General features: G+C 45.0%; 1 protein-coding gene across 4 annotated transcripts in view; it reads right to left on the bottom strand.

Annotated features, from left to right (window-relative positions):
- The window catches only part of LOC145643237 (neural cell adhesion molecule 2-like), a 121,213-nt gene that overhangs the window by 15,675 nt on the left and 84,131 nt on the right, over positions 1–21,407 (bottom strand). For all 4 annotated transcript variants that reach the window (XM_081709601.1, XM_081709599.1, XM_081709600.1 and 1 more), the window contains exons 2-12: positions 20,855–20,929; positions 17,822–18,028; positions 14,679–14,822; positions 14,142–14,276; positions 10,832–10,949; positions 8,572–8,732; positions 6,328–6,473; positions 4,381–4,531; positions 2,846–3,033; positions 2,566–2,662; positions 531–704 (exon numbers count right to left, since the gene is read on the bottom strand). In XM_081709601.1, coding sequence (XP_081565727.1) covers positions 531–704; positions 2,566–2,662; positions 2,846–3,033; positions 4,381–4,531; positions 6,328–6,473; positions 8,572–8,732; positions 10,832–10,949; positions 14,142–14,276; positions 14,679–14,822; positions 17,822–18,028; positions 20,855–20,929 — 1,596 coding nt within the window. The remainder of the gene's footprint in view (positions 1–530; positions 705–2,565; positions 2,663–2,845; positions 3,034–4,380; positions 4,532–6,327; positions 6,474–8,571; positions 8,733–10,831; positions 10,950–14,141; positions 14,277–14,678; positions 14,823–17,821; positions 18,029–20,854; positions 20,930–21,407) is intronic.

The following is a 21,407-nucleotide window of genomic DNA, read 5'->3' as shown; positions in this document are numbered from 1 at the left end:
CAGAGTGGTGACAAGGGCAAAACTGTCTTGCTATGAAGCTTGCTGGCAGGGTCCACACCACCTTTGTCTTTGTGACCCAAACAGTAATGATATGCTGGTCACATTTCACCATTAAGGAAGCCATGCAGAATACTTTTTAATACCGCTACTGGATGAACCTGTGGATTAATGCGCAGACCGAACACTTAACAGTTTTATTCATTTTGAGTAATTACTAGATTATAGCCATGGTATCCCATCTAACACAGTTAAACAACCTAAAATAAAAAAGTAGAACAAGAAACAAGCGGTTTGTCTAGCTTCTAGCCTGCCAACTGAGAGTGTATGAACACTGAGATTGAAAGGCAAAGATTCATCGAACAAAGAGGTAAAATGTAGGTGGAGATGACTGGAATCTTAAAATTTAGCTTGCTGTGACAATATACATTAGTTCCCATCTTTAAAAAGCACGACCCAAAAACCCCTGTGTGTATTGTATAATTTCATGGAGCTGCCGCTGACCCTACTGGACATGCAGGTACAGTACTCACTTTGTGTTCCATGGGACTTGACGTCTCTCCACTCTTGGGAGTTGATGTCTTTGTACCTGACCAGGTAATGGCCGATGGGGACTCCGCCATGGGAGTCAGGCTTCATAAATGTCACTGTGGCCGTGCGCTGAGCCACAGAGCTCAGACGCACCGAGTAGGGGTTTGAGGGGACGTCTGGAACAGGGAGAGACCAAGCTATCAGGGAACCATTGCTCAAACAGGTTTTATTATGGTCACTGAAGTGTTATTTGAGGCTTCCATGAGAACAAGCACCATATCTGAACGCTTGCACACATATCTTTTGGCAGAACACAGACACCTTAGTGCATCCCAGTGTGAGAGTTTGAAAGATGTCAACGTTGCTACATTGGGCTTGTTTTAGGAAGCAACTGTGTCAGGCCTTATTCACACCCACACAGCCCAATTACCACGGACATAATCTCCGCAGCACACACGCACGCACGCACACATACACACACACACAAAGAACAGAGTGCAAATATCAATGAAATGAACACTTTCAAAAAGCCTGCCGTCTTCAGGTTGGTGAGTATGATATCCATTTAAAGCTGTTTCTACAGCAGTAAACTTGTTCCACACAGAGGCTGTAAAAGACGCTTCATTCAGGTAGCTGTCTGCCAGTCACAATCGCCTTCAGGATCTCCCCCTCCATTCCACCCAGAAGAGCATGAAGAGATGTCCTGAGTGGAATTATAAACACCCACCTCTACAGGGAGGGAGAAAGTGACAGAGAGAGTGTGCGAGTATACGTCTGCGTGAGAGAGCGAGAGAGACCGAGAGAGAGAAAGCACATAAACACGAACAAACGATGGAGAAAGAGATTGTAAGTGAGAGAGTGGTAGGAGAGAAAAATTAAATGGGTGTTGGTGAAAAGCAGGAGAATAGGAGAGTGTGTGTGTGTGTGTGTGTGTGTGTGTGTGTGTGTGTGTGTGTGTGTGTGTGTGTGTGTGTGTGATTTAGTGGAGTAGCAGACTGAGATGGAGAGGGGGAAAGAGAGGTAGAGAGAGAAAGAAAGAGAGATCCAGATAGAAAGAGAGAGAGCCAGACAGAGAAAGAGAGAGAGAGAAAGAGAGAGAGAGAGAGACAGACAGCGAGAGATGCTGATGCACTGGGCTGCTTGCTGGTATTCTGGAATGTTAATACACCGGCTCCTCAGTCTGCCGAGCATTATCAGGGAGAGGCTGAGAAACCAACAAAATACACACAGTGCCCTCTACCTGCGTGTGAGCAGTCTATGTGTACGATCAAGACTAGTTATTTTAAAAGCCAGTTTCAAATTCAGCATGCAAATGTTGTAGATCCAGAACTGAACAACACTCATAATGAATGAGTAGTGAATAATTCTCATAAAAGCAAATGCACCTTCAAATTACTTTCCCTCAAGCTAGATGAAATAGATGCACACTGAAACTTTATTTTCTAGAAGCTGCCATCCTTGTTGGGGATACCAGCTGAATATCACAAATACTTCAGTGCGCATAAATATCATTTCCCCACTGGGTTTAGCTTGTGGCTCTACTAACACAAGTACCACATTTTTCATTTTGACAAATCTGGCGTGAGTCGGGGGAATCTGGGAAACAGCTGTTCAAGACCAACTGGGGAGGCGAGGGTTACACCCCTTCAGTAATGATATATGCAATCAAAATGGAGAGATCTCAAACTAACCTTTACATCATAGTAAGACGTAACAATCTTGCATGTTCTCCTGTTGGAGTTAAAATTGGAGTTCAGCTGACGGTGCACGGTGGCACCTGTCCTTGTGTCCCTACAACAAAGCCATACACCAGCATCCAGGGACATTCCCGCATGTCTGGAACCACTCGCAATCGGCGAACTTCCCTGATAATTTCCACAGCTGACAGGCGCCCGGCTTCTGAGCAGTATGGATGAGGGGAGGCGGCTAGTGGGGAGTGAGTCTAGTGGTGTAGGCGGGTGTGTGTGTGTGTGTGTGTGTGTGTGTGTGTGTGTGTGTGTGTGCGGGGCGTAGTGGCAGGAGGCGGCGTGCACCCACCTGCCTGAGCCAGGATGAACTCCTGGAAGCGCATGCCAATGTTGTTCCTGGCTGTGCAGTTGTAGCGGCCAAAATCCCGGTCTGACACTGGTGTGACCTGGAGTGATAGGAATAGGGTCACGTCAGCGGGTGTTCGGATCTTTTGTGTGAGGCTTCAGGAATCATGTCTATTATGCAGCAGATGCGTTTTTGATGAGGGTAATTGCTTATTTAACTGGTGTTAGGAAACCAGTTAACTTGAATCACAGGGGGAATGTGAATGTCGGATGTGCTGGGGTACCTCTAGCAGAGACCTTCCGGGGCTGCTGTACACGCGCATGTTGGCTGTGCCCTCGGCGGGGATGGTCAGCTTGTCCCGCCTCCAGAGCATAGTGGCTGGTGGGTTGGACATGACATTGCAGCTGATGTTGACCGGGTTCCCCTCCCATGAGAAAAAGACGGTGTGACTGGTTTGGAACTTGGGTGCATCTGTCAAAGAAATCAAACAAACAAACCAAAAAAAAAAAAAAAATCCCAAAACAAACAAAAATCATTTGCTAGCTGTAGGCACAAAAAGCCAGGCTGTGACTATGGACCATACGCAAGAACACATCTGAATTTGCTAGCTTAGCTTTAAGCAGAAATGTAAATATAGGCTAATTGTGTGCCGACATGACTAAGGCCTCGGGGAAGGAGCGATAGGCTGAGCTGTGTGACTGTCACAGATGTGAGTGTGCATGTGTACACACACGTGCTCAAGGAAAGGCGCATCTGGGAGTGTGTTGCAGCTGCGCATACAAGCTCCTCATCAAACATACTAATCTGAGGCAACAGCCATGGCTCGCAATGTCACTACACCTGCCCCTAACAACCTGCACACACCACACCTGCTGCCTTTCTCTTTCGTTTTTTCTCTCGCTCTCGTTTGCTCTCTTTTTTTCTCATTATTTTCCTATGTCTAATTTTCTCTGACTTTCTCTGCCTTCTCTGTCTCTCTGGCACAATACCACATGGACACACACACAAACACACACACACACACACACACACACACACACACACACACACACACACACACACACACACACTTATTTCATGACTGATGCTGTGCCCTGCATTATATCACTAGAGGCATGGGGCTGACTGGAAGCACTCCTTAGTGCCACCGTTGGACGGTACAGTGCACTGAGCTCCAGTGGGAGGTCTTTCCCACAGCCCCTCTGTGCTGATCCCAGACACTGCCCCCCACCTTTCCCTGGACAGGTGTCACGGGCATCTCACTAACTGCCTGCATAATCTTCTGCCACTTTACATTATGGAGATATGAGGCGATGGAATACAGGTACTAATCACCAGGCTGCGACAATACAGAGATTTATGCCGAATGCTTGTCTCGGTGAAGTCGCAAGCACTCATGTTTCTGTGGTGACGCAGCTCAGCAAGGTTTGCAAATGTTCTTTGTTTATAGGTACATGCAGTTTCTGAATCGACTTTAGAACATGCAAGCGAATATTCACAATTCACTCCTGCCTGATGCTGGAAAATGCCGATCTGAAAATACACCATGTGTGAAAATAAACAATGAGAATCTGAAGATCGATAGTCTCCTGACTCGTCTTTGTCAAATTACTAACAAGAAGTAGCAAGAATTCTACACTCACAAAAACGAAACGATATGAAAAGGCCACCGTGTTTTACTTCTGACAGCAACCACGCCTGGAACCGAGCAAATATTTCCGAGGCTCTGATCTTTTGCTGATGGGTTATATTGTTCTGTTAGATGTGTGCATGTGTTTGTGTGTGTGCATGAGCTTCTCAGAGTAATGCTGCGCTCACACTCGATATCCAAGAACATGCTCTTCTGGTGTCCCCCGATCCTGCTGAGGGCTTCACAGTCGAAGCGGCCCCAGTCAGACAGCCCCACTCCCACGATGGTGAGCGTGGACTCACCGTGACGCCCACGCACCTCCAGCCGTCCGTCTGAACTCTGCAGGCACACACTCTGTTGGTCATTATCACACAGATGAATGTTTAACTCCAAAACAGCATAATTTGCATAAGCCTGGTTTTGGTAACCATTTAATCTCCTTTCTTTTCACTAAGGGAATGGCATTTGGCCATAATGCACTGTCAACCTCTCCAAACACAGACCTAAAGTCCAAAGAGATAATTAAAGATATGTGCTGCAAATTTCATACTGATGATTGAAACTACTGAGGATAAGGGGAAAGAAATATGAGTATGAATAAGTATAAAATTGAAACTTTAAAGGCAATATTAATGCTATGACTGCATGGGAAATCCAATAATCTCCCCCTGGACTAAATATCTGGGCTGTCCCGCAGTTTGGTTATTTATCTTGGCCATTGTAACTACAAAAGGCAAACTAAATTCTTGGGAGGCTGAAAACATTTATACGCTAAAATTAAATCTACATTATGAAAGACTGGCCTCGTTGACATATGTGATTTAATAAATGTTTGACTATGGTGGCAATATAACAACTACGTGAGTATGTTGGTGTCATATTTGATTAGTGGGAGTCAGTTATAGTGTGGATAATGATGGGTTGGACAAAATGACAGTTATGAGGGGTGTGTTTCTCTTTCATTATTTGTGCCTTTTTACATGCATCTATTAAACTCGCAAGCTTCCCGCTTCGACTAAGAATGAGATTTGGACTACATCTCCCAGAGCTAGTTCAGTTAATAGCAATTCTTCCTGAACACAAGGAAGCAGTCACATTGCAGCTATGAGAACCTTTCAAGAGTCATGAGGTCCCTTAAAAAAATATCAATTTGCTTGATTGGTAATGACAAGGTAGAGTGGAGGAGAGGTGAAATCCCACGATGCTCAGCTGTACCTGTGCTTGTGGTGATTGAAATCACATTTCTGTTTAAGCTTCAAGGACTGAAGCTGAAAGAGCGAAGTGTGTGCCTGATCAGCTGTACCAGCAACGCTTATGTTCATAGTGTCTGAACCCAACCTGGGGCTATTACAGGGGCTACACCTTCTTCCTGCAGTCTGCTCTGTTTATACGGACTGACTGCAAGTGTCTCTATTCCCCTTGATGTCTCTGCCAAAGCCCTCTTTAACTTCCCACCCAGGCAGACGGCTCTAATCATTTTCTGCGCGCTCACTGCCAGATTAGCCACGATGGCGCGGGGCTCCGTGGGCCGCTCCCTCCAGAAGGGTGAACCCAATCTACCTCTGCTGCCGTCGCCTATCGACTGTGCTTTTGTGCCACCGCGGCGACCTTTGACAGACCCCTCGTCTCGCTGTGCTGCCTCTCTCCCCCGTGCTCACCCCTACCAACCTGCCCCTGATTCTGCACGACCAGGACACGTGTGGGATGGCACGCGGAGCCCTTATCTCTCTCGACCTCCACGGTAAGACTGCCCCTGCTCATCAGCTCGAACAGCCTGGCTGTGACCGCTGTATTTCCACACACTGCTCCTCCATGTGCATCACTCAAATGTCATTCTGTTTGTCATCAAGGTTTTTTTTTTAGCGGCAACATAACAGAATTTACATAAAAATCAGGCCACAAGGCACACATGTTGTGTGGGTTCGTGGCAAATGCTTTCTGACGCAGCAAACGTAACACGATCGCTCGCGCAAGCATTCCTCATGCTTCCGTTGGGACATCCTGCATTACACGTTCATCACTGTTCCTACGTACCGAGCACTGAGGTATGGCTTAACGCCGGTCCGCTGCATTCAGATTTGCAGTGGGACAACACGGCCCTCCGCTGAGCCCCGGTGGACCTGTGCATGCGGTACCTTGTCTCCGTCCGAGAAGCTAAGGCCATCGCTGGCCCTCCTCCAGGAGATCTCGGGCAGCGGCTCACCCTCGGCCTTGCAGGAGATCATAGCAGCGCTGCCCTCCACTGCCGTCACGTTCCTCAGCTTAGTGATGTGGGGCTGGACTATACACCAAGGGGGGTCAGCATTGCAGCGGGGCAGCCAGGGGACGACCCAGGGGAAAAGAGGGAAGAGGGAGAGATGCAGGCGCTGATAAGGGCAATGTGCTTCAGTGCTTATAATTGCTGTCACTTGAAGATGTAGCTACTGTCTAATCCATCATAGCGATGCGCCATCTGGTTTGGAAAAAAAAGGGATAAAAGAGTGCTACAGATCCTAAAGAACCAGAACCAAAAAAGTAGAAAAATCTGTCAGGACACATGAACATCCAGGAGGAATTTTCTCTAATCTCTCATAAGCAGGCAATGAGACAGGCTGTGATACAGACCATAATGGAAAATGTCCATCGTAATTAGATTTGTGGTTGTCGAGACTTAAGCACACATGCCCATACATGCACGTGCGCACACACGCGCACGCACACACACACACACACACACACACACACACACACACACACACACACACACACACACACACACACACGCGCACACACACACACACACACACACACACACACACACCTAAAAATGAGCAAACGTCACTGTGAAAGAGTAGCGTACAATACGCTTATGCTTTCTAAAATGAATTCACGAGAGGGCTTCTGGTGTGTGGCAGCGCTTATTAGCAGAGCAGCGGTTTCCTCCTCCAGGTGACGTGGCGGAGAAGAGGAGATGCATCACTGTGCTTAACTCAATAAATATACATTAGAGCTTCTCACCCACAGGACACATAGTAACAGCATGAACGACGCCAGCTCAAAAGAATGGAAAACAGATTCATATCTGTGTCTACTGGCAAAGTAGAAAGGCATGAATAGTCCCACTGAGCAGTTATGTGTTTAGTTTCAACCAAAACAATCTCTTGACATGTTGACAATGAACTTTTCCAAAACAGTGAGCCCTCCTGCTGAAGATAAATGTGTGAAGCAGTGTATGTTTGCATTTTTGGCACAGTTCATTAGTGTACAACATTGATTATGATGCCTGCATGAAAATAATGACTTAAGTCATTTTTTTTAATAGCTTTTTTTTCAGTAGTGTTATAAATGACAAGAATAATATAGCTAACTGTTTAAGATGGTAGTGGGCCGTAGCTCTAAGAGAGCATGCTTTTGCAAGCATTGTGATCCTCCTGAATTCTTCAGAAGATTATACATTTCTGTATGGCTGTATGGGTCTAGTAAGGCACGCCATGTCCACTGAATTCAAACGTGAAGCTTTGGCATATAGTTTAGCATGATGAGAAACAGATTTTATGAATGCAGAGAAATACATGAGATAGATGCCCAGCCGTGTGGAAAGCCCAGCCACACTCCAGTTAGCTGTCAGGGGTCATAAAAGAAAACTTATAACTACGTTTCCCATCACCCTTTGCAAAACAAAACTCTCATCCAATAACTTGGTTTCATTTAAATGAGCACTTTGAAGAATACCATTTGCTTGCACATTGAAAGAATTCTGATGACTACAGAATAAATCTCCATACATTTACATGAACAGACAAGGTGCTATCTGAATAATCTGTGAAAATGCTGGCAGCTTCATGAAAATCTAAATTGAAATTCTTGGCCATAAAGAATGTGTCACCCATTTTCTGTTAAATAATTTAGGAGCCTGTTTATGGAAGGGATACAGTTCATACTGGTGGGGATGAATGTGGGAGTTTATCTGTCACATCACACGCTCGACAGAAGCGCTCCCCCTGTGGGAATGGTTCACCTCTAGAACCTTCCCAGACCTCCTTTACTTAATACCACTGCATTTAACAAGACAACTTGCTACTCATCTGATGATGACCACTGTTAGCATGAGAGTGACTTCAAAACATCCTTTCTGACATTTAGGTAATGGCTCAAATTGTGAGTGAGGTTTACCAACCCAATTTCCTTTATTATCAGAGTATTTACGCTAGGAGAGAGTGTGATTCATCTATGCTAAAACACTTTAAACAGAACTGCTTGCTCTTCTTCATTGTTGAAAAAAAAAAAAAATAATAATTTTGACATTTAATACATCATAAATGAATCATAAGGAAAACCTCAGTTCCTCTCCTTCAGTACATGCTCGGGTTGCGTGAGTAGTGAATGGTGCCGCCTCTCACCGAACACTTTGAGGAAGATCTCCCGCTGGACTTCCCCCGCTTTGTTGGAAGCCTTGCATGTGTATGAGCCGCCGTCGGATTGTTTGATGTTTCGGATGGTGAGCGTGGTGCCCCGCGCCCGAATCGCATACTGCTCCGACTCCTGGAGCTCCACTGCCTTCCTAACAGACGAACCAGACAACACGCGTGTCAGCCTGACGCCGTCCCCCCAGAGAAGGGCAACAGTAAAGCAGCGAAACCCCAAAATGTAAAGCTGAGGGGATAACTCACTAACAGCAGTAGACACACGTGCCAAAGGTCAATGACAAGATCACAGTCACAGAACAAGGAGGTAACGAACAAACCCAGTCAAAAGACGACTGGTGTAGCAAAATACCAAATTTTTCTTTTTTAAATTTTTTTTTCCTTGTATACATTTTTTACTCTGGCAGAAAAAGCATACACACAGACAGAACTATAAAAGCAAAGGTGTGCAGGGGAGATTGAGCGCTTGAGTAATTGAATGTTTTTGAAGGAGATTATAGCAGGGATTTTAGACTGTTATAATGCACGGGGGGAGCGCATATGAAATCCGCTTAAAGCAGAAGTGAGTACATAGCAATGGATGATAGACAGGAGGCAACAGCATGCCAGGCGTGTTTTGGCCATTAAGATGGGTATGACGATACCTATGACGTGGTGGCTTGCTTACTCAACTCAAAGGCTCAGTGCCAGTTTGCTAATTTGCCACAATTTAATGCCACACGGTTGAACCTACAGTCCAGTGCAGTTCAGGCATAAATTACATAAACCAGGTTACACGTACAGTTGTTCTTAAATTTTGTACATTTCGCACACTCACTAGCCTCTACCAGAAAAACACATCTTACAAGTGCACCTGTAAAATTACAGTCTACTGACTACAATGCTGTTGCCATGCACAATCTACGTTAGTTACTGCAGGCACAGGTGCGTGCAAAGGCCCTAGCAACCCTGCTCTGCCTGATATACTTGTATCAGCTCACCACCCACAGCCATGTCCAACCGTACCATTACTATGTCAGTGTTAATACTGTGTTTGAGAATGTCTGCCACCCACGTAACGTCCAGTTAGCAGTGGTCCCTCAGTCAGAAACAGCCCTTCCCATAGGGCGACTCAAGAATCATGCCTCACTATACATGTTCTGCGGTCTGCAATTGTACAACAAATGATGTCTCTAAGTTAGGTGTACCTATTAAAGTAGTTAGCATCTGTAGGAGCAAAATCGGTGTTTCACATAAAGCGGCTGGTAAGTGGCTAGCGCACTCAGTATACGCTCACACTCATCAGAATGAAGAGCAGCTGAGTGGATAGTGCATCGTTTAAAATATGCGTGCATGCCAGCTTTTGTATATCAAGAGTGATCAGAGTGGAACAGGGCAATCATTGTTATAATGTAGAGTATAAAGAAAATTAAAAACAAGAAGCATTGACAGCATCCAACAGCATTTACTAACAAGTGATTCAAACTTCTAACTCCCTATCAAACTCAAACACACAACGGCAATAAATAGATGAATAAATGGAAAAAGGAAAAAAACTGAAATACAATTTAAGTGCTGGTTTGAACAGGCGTGCTCTAATTGGTGGTGCTGTTGTCGTGTCTCTGTGTGTCACTTAGCGGCTTGGATACGGTCATTCATTAAAGGTCAACTTGCCTTGCATTGGATTCATCTCCCTGGCTCCCACCTCAGCAGAGGTAATTACAGTGATTGAGGGCCCATAATCAACACGTTGGGCTGCCTGTCATTCAAAGCCCACACATTAGAGGTGAAATAAACGCATCGGCTCAAAAGGTGTCATTAAAGGACATCTTGCCGTGAATCCACTCTCTACCTACAGCGCTTTCACTTGGTAACACTTTTTACTTTCTGAGAGAAATGCCTTGTTCTCTGTGTATAATCTTTCAGGGTTCCTTATGTTCTTATTTTTGGAATGGTAAATCTGGGGAATGAATGAGGCCATAGCTGGGATGCTGCCCTGTGTGTTCTCAGAGCAGTGTGCGACGAAATAAACAATGTAACTGCCCCTTTTTGTTGATTTCCTTGGCGATACTAGTATTATCTTTGTTTTGTGATGGATGAGGTGAAAATGTTCAAACTGGCCAACTATGGAAGCTTTTATAGGATAGGTGACCATCCCGGGCACCAGATGTGCAGCAGACAGAAAGTGTCCTTGTGTTGGGCCTGTACCTGGTACAGGGTGAGAGGTGTGTCTGGCTCCCGCATGCGGGGCATATACCTGTGCCAGGTGACTTCAGGTTCAGGAGAGCCATACGCCCTGCAGGTGAACGTTACAGATTCACCGTAATCTGCTGTCGCGTTGAAGGCCTGTTGCGGCACGGACAATACAGGTGGAACTGTGGAGAGAAGAAGACCGGTTTCCCATTAAATAAAGTCTGGAACACCTCTTCATACCGACCTCCAAAAGCTCGTATGTCCCTTATGGCTGTAATTTCCCTCCCCAGAGCACTGAGTTTGAATTTACATCCAAATACATGTGTGAGACAAACCTAACAGCTCATTCTCAAGTCATCATTTCCTGTGCATATGGATCACCCGTGACGTGACTGGACTTATAACATCTCTGCAGCAAGAGAATGAATAAATGCATAAGTTGCTCTCCAGTTTTGAATCAATACTTCCTGTCCAGTTCAGTTTATTATATTGTGAAAGGTTAATGTGGGGAGCCTTGGGTCAACTCATGGGTTAGCCTAGATGACCTGAGAGAACCCCCAATCACATTCTAATAAATTACCTGGCTGTTCACTTATTCATAGTGATCTTTCTGCATTCATGTGAAAAAACAAACAAACCAGTCCTTTAAAGGGAGAAAAGCCCAGCTATTCTACTTACCCTGTCCCAACACCTCATACCTGTTCATGCATCAGCACATACAACATAATGTGATACTATTCAAATCCATGAAGTTACTTATTAAATTAATACATTAAATTAAAAAAATTAATAATGTGGGGGATTATTTATGAGTGACTGACTTATTGTTTAGAGAAAAAACAGACAATGAGCACAGTAGCATGGAAACATGGTAACATGGTAACATTTGCCACAACTTGGCTTTCACTGCAGAATGGACACGTGATGCAAAGCTCCATTCTTAGTTCACCCTGGTATTTTATCATAGCCACATAAACTTGCACCCTTCGGTCCTCTATTCCAGCAGCCTGGAACTGGAGAATGGATAGGGGCTAGCTATCTGAAACAGGCTTCATTCTGAATGATGCTGTGTTAGAGACATAACGCAATTTAATGGAGTGTGAGCTAAGGTAAAAAGATTAAATTAAGGAGATGTTTTATTCATGGTCACTTTCAGCCCTGCTTGGCAGTATATTAGATCAACTAAAAGATCTCTTGCCCTCTATTAGACACCAGTAATGCACACACTATTTGTTTAACAGAATGCACATAATGGGTCATTCATTAAGATGGTCCAAGTTGCAGATGGACCCGTCCGTATTAATTCAGCAATCTTTTTGCAGTTAAAATGCAAAGCGGAATGCAATCAGCTGTTAATGTATTATGCTGGGTGATCAGTTTAGAAGAGAACTGTGGCAGGTGATATGCGCTATGATCCTAATTGTCATTGATGCAAGAACACTGGAGCCGGAATGAACGTTTTGCAGCTCCGCTGACGGAAGCGCCGGATGTTACAAGGGGGCCCCGTCACCATCAGAGCCGAGGCTCAGTTATGCTCATATTCGTCTCTGTCTTCCACCACCACGCAGGAGAGCAAACACTGCACACATTATTTTTTCAGAGCCCAGAAGCCCTCGAGGTTAAGCCTAGATACGGACATGAGAGCATGATGGCGTTATCACTGCTGGTGTTCTGTTGTAGATCACATCATGCAGGGTGCTGAAATGTCAGTTGAATAACCATGGCTTAACCTTGGCTTCGATCCGGAGACTGTAAAAACCGACTTGCAGAACAATTCAGGATCCTTGAAAGGTGCTAAAATGGCTTCACTCACAATATTAATTTATAGCATGGATTCATCATTGTTTTCAATGATAAATAATGTGCTGAGAGACGTGAATAAAACACAATCGGCATGAAGCTTAGTAGTTATGCACTGAAACAACTCCAACAAGATTATCATTGACTCCCTCACCAATCGATAGCCATTTTCCAAAGGCTATAATCTAATTGAGCTCATTCCCAGATGAGGGGGCTCGACTGGAACAGCTGCTAATACGAGACACAACTGGACATAAAGACATCAGGCCAGGCCAGTGAAGCATGTAACACAAGCCTGAACTCAGAATCAGTCTGGGACAAAATGAAGATTGTAGCAGCACAATGCTTTTGGTGAAAACCTCCTAATATCCTAAGACATCAGGCACAATAAGTTTAACGCATCAAATGACCTCTTTTGTGAATCATTTGATTTTGATATATATGGTAAACTGCCTACAAAGACCCGAGGCAGGAACAGCCTTAGGTTTTGTTTTGTGGTTTAGCGTTAGCTCTGGGGAACTGTTATATGCCATACCACTTGAAAAACAATGATGCTAAAGCGCTTAGCATGAGTGCAGTCGCTAGCGGCCGTGTCTGTGGCATTTGTCTCTGCTGCCTCGGGTGCGCGCCGCCGTGTCCGGTGGGTTATTGGAGGCGCCTCATTGAGCAGCGCTGTGAGTTCAGCTGCCCGTGGTTTCGCCTGCGGAACACGGAGACTCGGCCTGGTCTTGTCAGATGCAGACCGCAGCGTCTCTTCACCTCGGTGCTGCTCTCCCGTTGCTGCTCATCTTCAATGATGCAAATGCCTCAAACGATTGCATGGTAAAGTTAATAGGGGCAATAAAATCATAGCTATGGCCAGGGACGCGAACAGACATTTTGAGGGGCTGTTGCTTTAACTTGAAAAAGGCCACCCAATTTTAGGTGTCACCCATCAGCATACTATTTATTTATTTATTTATTTATTTATTTATTTATTTTTACAGATCTGTGTTCCACATGCTTATCAAAAAGTAATAGTTTGGATAATATGGTGATTTAAATGGTGATTTAAATACTACTACTACTACTACTACTACTACTACTAATAATAATAATATTAATGTTATTATTGTTGTTGTTGATGTTTCCTCCACAGGGGCAGCTTAGTCAAAGAGGTTAAATGGGCTGTTGCTCAGGCAACTTTATACCAGCCTTAACCGACGACCTTGGGTATAGTTTTAATTCCAGTGTGGTTAGATGGAGTGCATTGTTATTATTATTGGTTGTGATTGAAATTCCAGGTATGTGTAGTCAGTTTTAAGAAGACAGGAGGCAATTATACCATTTTAAAGAGTGTATATAAATGGATTTCTCTTCACGCTACAAATCTCTGTATGCTCATCACTTCGATAAGATGGGAAATTAACTGTGATAAAAGCAAACACAGATTTTTCATTTTGGTTTTGGGTTTTAAACAGGTAGAACCAAAGATAACTATTGTTGACTTTCCTTTGCCAGACATCTGTATGGATCTTGAGCACTAAAGCACTTAAATTTCACGCTGTTTGATTATAGCTCACTGAGAACCTCACCATTGACTACCAGGACAATGTCCCTGAAGTCGATCTCACCCCTGGCCTCGACTCTCGCCTCACAGCGGTACACGCTTTCATCCTCTTTAGTCACATGCTGGATCTGCAGGTTGTTGTTGGGTAGGAGCTGGAACTCTGAAACAGAGCACAATTGTCAAACAGAAAATCTATTCACCACTGAGGATGTCATTAGGTTCAGCTGTGATCACTCTAGTGTCTATACTTGTTGCTAGACTGCTGGAACATCTAAATGAACAGATGGAACTTTCCTGCATTAATCCCTGGAAGTTTATTCTAACATATCTAAAAAACACAATACTGAATAATTCAACAGAGTCAGTCCTGATATCAGAAAAGGAAAAATATGTCCTGTGTTTTTCTTTTTCCATCCCTTTTTGCAATACTTTACTTTCAAAACTTAATTACTCTTCTACAGAAATCGCATCTTCAAAAGGACTTTCAGGTAGAACAAAAGCGAGTTTTACCCATTCAGAACTTTCTGAAGCTTTTATGGAAAGCCATGGACCAGCAACTCACTATCAGTGTCCTCTGTGATCTCCATGTTATTGTGGTACCAGGCCACCACAGGCACGGGCGAGCTGGTGACGTCGCACACCACCTCAGCTACGTCACCTTGGCGGAACTCCTGAGGTGATGGCACACTCCTGAAAGTTAGTTTCTCTGGGAGGGGGAGAACACAGAACGACACATTATGGCACTGACAGTCAAACCATGTGCACTTGATGACAATTAGCTAAAGCAGATAAGTGTGCTGGAGTGTGATGGGCCTCCCACATCAGCTACAGAGGTCATATGAGTCAGTGTTTACTTCGAGACCTCATGTAGTGATGTATAATAAAATCTACATCAAATTACCAGAGGCCCACATTTAGGATTCACAGTTCTCAGATTTTTTGTTGGTGAGCTTGGCATGAAAAGTCAGGATCAGTGTCAGAAATATTACAAATAACAAGAACAAAGTTGCGAAACTTCTTTTTCACATTGCGTCATATTGAGAGCTCCTGCCTCTTCATATCTGAACAAAGCCTGACTTTGATCTGGAATAATAAGTAACTGAAAAATCAAAGCGGTATATATGGTTCCTTCTTTTCCTCGTACTGGCCACCGGAATGGCTTCAGCGGCGGTAACTGGCTTGAGTTAGCCAGTTGCACAACTGAGAATTCATGGAAATGTTTCACAACATAAGATTACTTAAACACTTGAAACACAGATAGCTCTGGGAAACAATGTCTGTTCTCGGTCAAATGGTGAAATTCCTTAAGATACAGAACAAGTTAATCAGCCAGTGAATCATCTGCGACTATTGATCTGTGAACTTTGTCTGTTTGCACACTTCCCCAGCTCTAAATCCAGCTTTCCGAGGAACCCCAGCAAATGCCAAGCCTGCTATGGAGGCGTGCAGAAATCAGAATGACGAAGCTTACGCAATACCCCTGGGTCTTTCATGGAGAGCGATTAATTACATGCAGTGAAGATTAATACATCACCATCATGTCTAAGTAAAGAATCTCCGTCATGATAAAATCATCTCTTTGTGATTAATTCATGATCCCAGCATGCCTTCCCAGGGCTTTGTCTACCACATTTTATTTTTCCAAACTCCTTTGAATTAAATTCTTTGTTATTTCTCTTCAAATAGAACATTTCCATTCCCTTCTCTTCAGAGATCTTGGCATCATCATTGTTTTTATGACCTTTTTGTGCAAGAGAACCATACAGGGTACCAGGCCTCTCATTTATGCCCTCTGGAGCTGTACAGACAGTGTCCTTCATCCACAGTCTACAGAATTGCTCCTCTGCTTTCCTCCTCCTTCTTTCCTCCTCCTTAGCATAGCCTTTCTCTTTTCCCTACTTATGTTCCCTCGTTCTTTCTCACTGTCGTCTGCCTGTCTCATTGCTGGTTGAATCACATTTAGGTTTATATCAACAGATCCGTCAAACATACCGGGTGAAACTCACCCTTTCTAACTTTATTATGAAGCTTTTTGTTTTGTTTTGTTTTCCTCGTACAGCCTTGGAGTGTCCTCTAGTCAAAGGAAAATTAGCAGCTATTTTTATACGGCAGCACTTTCAAATGTAGCAAAGGAGAAGAGATTTTTTACATAACATACATCATATTCTTCTATCAGAGGAGGGCCAATAGCATATCCCTGTGCCAAGACATCATTTGCATTATTATCTGGAGTCTGGATGGCTTTATATCTCAGTCAGGTAAAAGCAGCTGCTTTGCGATGAGACACTCGTGAATGCACAGGAGAGCTATAATAATTTCACATCAAAGTTTTTTTCTCTATTGTGTGGCTAAAAGGCAAAGATTGCAATAGTTGAACAACATGTAAAGCCTGGGTCTTTACTGGCATGAGGAAGAAATGGCTTCATCTTTTTAAGGCTGCCATCATTTCTGTAGCTTGTACATTATTACTTTTATGATGTTATCTTGGCTGAAGGCAAAGAGAGGCAAAAATGACCTCCTACATTATATGTACTGCAACACCAGATCGAAGATCGATATCGATAACGCCAAGACGAGACCTCGCTAGTTACAATAAGTGAAGTATTACCTTTCCATTACAAATTAAAAAAGACAGACAAAACGCAGATAAATTGACTCGTGTGCAGAGACAGTGCCCTCGGTAACAAACGCAGCGTTATCGTGGAGAGCTGCAGATCACGTAGCGCGGGCGAGAGCATGCGTGCTCGGACAGCACGCCAGGGGGCAAAGTGCCTTCAGAAGAAACCTGGCTCTCCTGCAGGGCTCTCTGCATGCGGAGGGTGGTACCCAGCAGGGGGGCAAAGGCTCTCCGGTCTGAGGCATGCGCAGCACGTATCAGCCGCCCCTGCACGGGGGTCCATCTAATGTGCTTGTCCCCACAGAGGAATGAGGCAGAGCCCCTTCGTGAGCCCCCTGTGGGAGATGCCTGCTCCTGCTGTCTGACAACTGCAGCACTTTCTCTGACATGCAGCAGAAATGCTCACCATGTGATGGAAACAAAGAGCCCTGAACCAGGTAAAAGATGGAGGTATGCACTAGGGCTGCATGACTGTTCTATACACATCGCCATGGTGAGATATGCTGTGCCGTTCACATCGTCATGGTGAGATGCCTTGCAATATCTGCTGCAATGGTAAACCCATAATGTGACATCATTAAAGAGTATTATTTACAACACAACTCACATTTGTTGGATAACATTAAGTTATGATTGATATACACACAAAACACATCGGAAATGACTGTGATGGGTCATGATGTTCACAAAACACAATAAAATACTTATAATTTCCTAAAGGAGTCATTTGCATATTGCACCCTTCTGTGATATAAGCATCGCAAAGGCCAGTGACTGACAAATGATATATTCTGCAGCATTATTATACCTCATGAATATGTAATGGACTAGTCAATAACTATGCAAACAGGTCTGCGGGTGTAATGTAACAAGAATATAACAATGAATATTTGTGTATCAGAGACAGATAGTAATTTGGTTAGTTACAGGAGCTCAAGTGAACTTTGGCAGAATTGTACTTTTCTTTGTATCCTTGTGGAATGAAGCAATAATTTGCATTTTGATGTGTCTAATAGTATTTGGATGACAAAAGGAGTGTCTTATTTATATGAGAATGCGTGCGTGCGAGTGTGTGAGCGTGCACTCACGATAAATCTCCAGCACCACCGTGGCCTCCTGTGTGTGCCCTTGTGCATCGGTGGCCTGGCAGCGGTAGATCCCAGCATCCTCCACGTTGGCGTTGTAGAGGGTGAGCCGCGAGCGCACGCCCTCATTATGCAGCGCCACACGCTGGGATGGCACCATGCGCTCTCCCTGTGGGCTGTACCAATCCAGACTCAGCGCCTCTCCAATCACTAGGCACACATAGACAGACACACACACATACAGAAATACAGAAATACCCTGTAAGACAAGTTAAAAATGTCAAGGCAGGTAGAACTTTAACTTTAACTAATGTTCATTCCTCCAGGGCTCCTGTGCACACACGACAGGTGAAAAGACTGAAGGCAGACTGAACAGAATGAAGGTATTGTTCACAAGAACTACATATAGTGTCAGCCGCAAACTTAACAGGCTGTGGATCTCCTGGCTTGTTGGTATAGAAGCTGCATACTGCAGCCATCGTCAAAGAATTAGTGAACATTTCAAATACAAAACATTAAAAACACAGAACACTCTGCTGGAAGCACCTGGCACCACGTCATTGCCATCATTAGAAAACTTTGGAACTCTTGATATTTTTGTCAGTTTTAGTTTTTTTTTTATTTTATTTTGCACCATTTAAAAATGCCAGCTGCCCTTTACATTGTGATAACATTTCATGATGAGTGGACTAAAAGAAATGGCTCAAAATTACAAGGCATAAAATCTGGTAGATCCACATTTTTTTGTTCTTGTTCTGTAAAGTTCCGTTTTCAGAGACACAAGGCTTTCGAGCAATGACATAGTGTTTGTGTTGCATCAGCTCAGAGCCACAGGGAACAACAGGGCTTACGATGCAGGGGAGCTTTTTATAAACCGAGCAGACCCAAGTAAGTCAGAGGTATCACTTCAACCTCAGGCAGGGACACACACACACACACAAACACACACACACACACACACACACACACCTGCATGTGCAGTGATAAACCAACCCCTCCCGTGTGCATAGTGCCTTGTGGGGAGTGGTGGTGTGAGCCCATGCGTGGCACCAAAGCACTCTCTCCACTATAAATCCCACCCTGCTGGAAGGTCATAAAAAGCACCAGCACGGTGCGCTGCGGCACTTCCCTGCCCCGGGCATCGATCAGCAGCACAGCGGAGCTCTGGCACCGCAGGGGAGCCTGGGGCGATTGGCCCAGGCCTGGTGGTGCTGCACGCCCCAGACGCGCCCTTGCCAGGAGACCCGCTGCTGGGTTTATCAGTGTAGCAGCAGAGCGCAATCTGCAGCAGGGGTTGAGACAGAAGGGGCAGAGAGAGGTCGCAGTGGACCAAGCCCTGCCTACGCCAGGCACAGCAGTCAATCAGAGGTCAGCCACAGGTCATAGACAGGCAGAGGGCCTGCAGAAAGGATTAAAAAGCAGGGACATTTTTGGCAAGTCACAGTAATGCCTTAGGAGTCATGGGAAAGGATGTTTGATCTGCTGTTTTTGTCTTTGGAATGTCTGAAAGGACCCTGACTGCACCTTGGCTAATGGGACCACTCTCCGTATGCACTGTGCAAATAAGAAAATGGGTCTGCAAGCAGCAAATCAGCCATGGCATTCGCCTGTTTTAGCAAGCTGAATTACTAGCTTAATACTAGCTTGCAGCGTACTGGTCTGTCTCAGGACAGCGGTTTGTGGGCCTGCTTTGGAGGGCATGGGACTGGGGCAGCACCTCCTAAGATGGAATTGGGGAAATAAAGAAATGGCTATATCAACAAACATGACAGTTACTGTAGATAATATAGAGATTTGATTATTTGTTATGCGCAGGGGTGACTAAGACTTGCTAAAATAAGCCACCTCCACTGAGCCAGAGGGCTCTTAAAGTATGACAGCAAGCTGAAAAAAGGGAGCATAATTACGGAATTATAGGGGACCGCTGGTGGCATGGCACACGTTATGTGTGCGTGCGCGCGAGTGTGTGTGTGTCTTTATGCGTGTTTGTGAGTGTGTGTGTGTGCTGAACTCTGCGGGGGGGTGAGTGTCAGCTTCACTGACTGCTCAGTCACTCTTAATTAATGCATTTAGCTGTGCCTGCACCAAAACAGCGAGAAATCAATTGGCCGTTGTGAGCCCTCTTTGGTATGCTTTAATAAGGCATGATTAACTGATTACAATCCGCGCCTCTCTTACCTCAAGTGACCCGTTGATAAACACTGATCTAGAGGCTAAGGGCCAGGGGAGTTCACTCAAACCATATCTCCGATGTATGCGGCATCGACACCCCAAACCTGGTAATCGTATAATCGTAGGTGGGAGACACAATATTTGTGGCCTGTGTCAGATGGTATCAGGCTGTAGTTTGAAAAATCCTCCCTGTGTGTTTTACTGCTTTTGCTTGAGACCTTGCTGAATCTCAGCTGGCTGCATAGCTTCATGCCGCTTCAGGTGGTTGACCTGCGTGCACATGGGTGGGCGCGGGGTCACCAGCATCCAGCCAGGTGAACTAACAAGCTGTTATCTGGAGGGCAGCCAGCAGGGGTCGGCGTGTCTCACCCTGTTAAGAGTAGCCTGTCAGGCAGAGACTGGAGCAACAGCAGCTCAGCCATTTGGAAAACACACACACACACACACACCCACACACACCACAACACCATACTGCTGATCGTGCTGGACGTAATCTCTCTCTTCACCCATGGGCATCCATTCTGGCTTGTTTGTACGCTTGGTGCAGCCTACTGTAAACATGTACCAGTACAAACAAAGTGAGGCAGTGCCACAGATTAGCTGATGGAGGTCATGGAACTATGATATTATATTCCCATTTTTTATTTATTTGTAAAGTGACCAAGATGGCCTACCGCACCCTCATTCAACCCACACACATTTCTTTCAGTTTGGGTCTCCAATTTAATTGGTTCTGAATGCCTAGAGCTTGCTGCATGAAGACAGTGTGCAAACACATTAGGTAATGCGTACTTGTTCCGTTTTCATTGTTTATTATATTAGACTGCCGGGAGGTTAACAGCCAGCCGGCACGGGGGGTCTGACCTGTGCATGTGAAGAACTTAGACTCTCCCACACTCAGTTCGACCTTCTTCAGAGAGATGGACACCTGGAGGTCACCTGAGGGAGAGAGAGTGAGATAAAAGAGGAGGTCATTAGGAATTCATCATGCACGGAAGAGAAGACAAAGGAAGCCCTGTGCGGTCCTCTTGGAGAAATGCTCAGAGCCACTGACTGCGCATCAAAAAGTCATTTGGAGCTGGAGGGATGAAAGGGGGTTGCTCGTGTGCGGCAAGCCCCCCCCCATCTTTTCCGACCAGCCAGCAGAGAAGACATGGCAGCGGATGAAGGAAAAAGAGAAAGAGCCGAGGACGTACGGCTTTGATCTGCCTTTTCCTCCATGTTTCCTGTCATTTCTTGTATGACCATTTCTCTGGATCCAGCATCCCTCCCCCTGCACATACGTCTGTGCTGTGGATCGCAAGGGCTGTGGATCGCAACGGCGTGCCACCGGCCGGCGGTACCGTACTCGCCTTTGGTGGGGGTGAACTGTGTGATGAGAGTGACTGTGTGATGGAAACTGTGTGTGAGCCGACGT

Source organism: Electrophorus electricus, unplaced genomic scaffold (genome assembly GCF_041902795.1).
Source record: "Electrophorus electricus isolate QZ-2024a unplaced genomic scaffold, ASM4190279v1 Scaffold64, whole genome shotgun sequence".
NCBI classification, from domain to species: domain Eukaryota; kingdom Metazoa; phylum Chordata; class Actinopteri; order Gymnotiformes; family Gymnotidae; genus Electrophorus; species Electrophorus electricus.
This window is presented reverse-complemented; position numbering and strand designations above follow the sequence as displayed.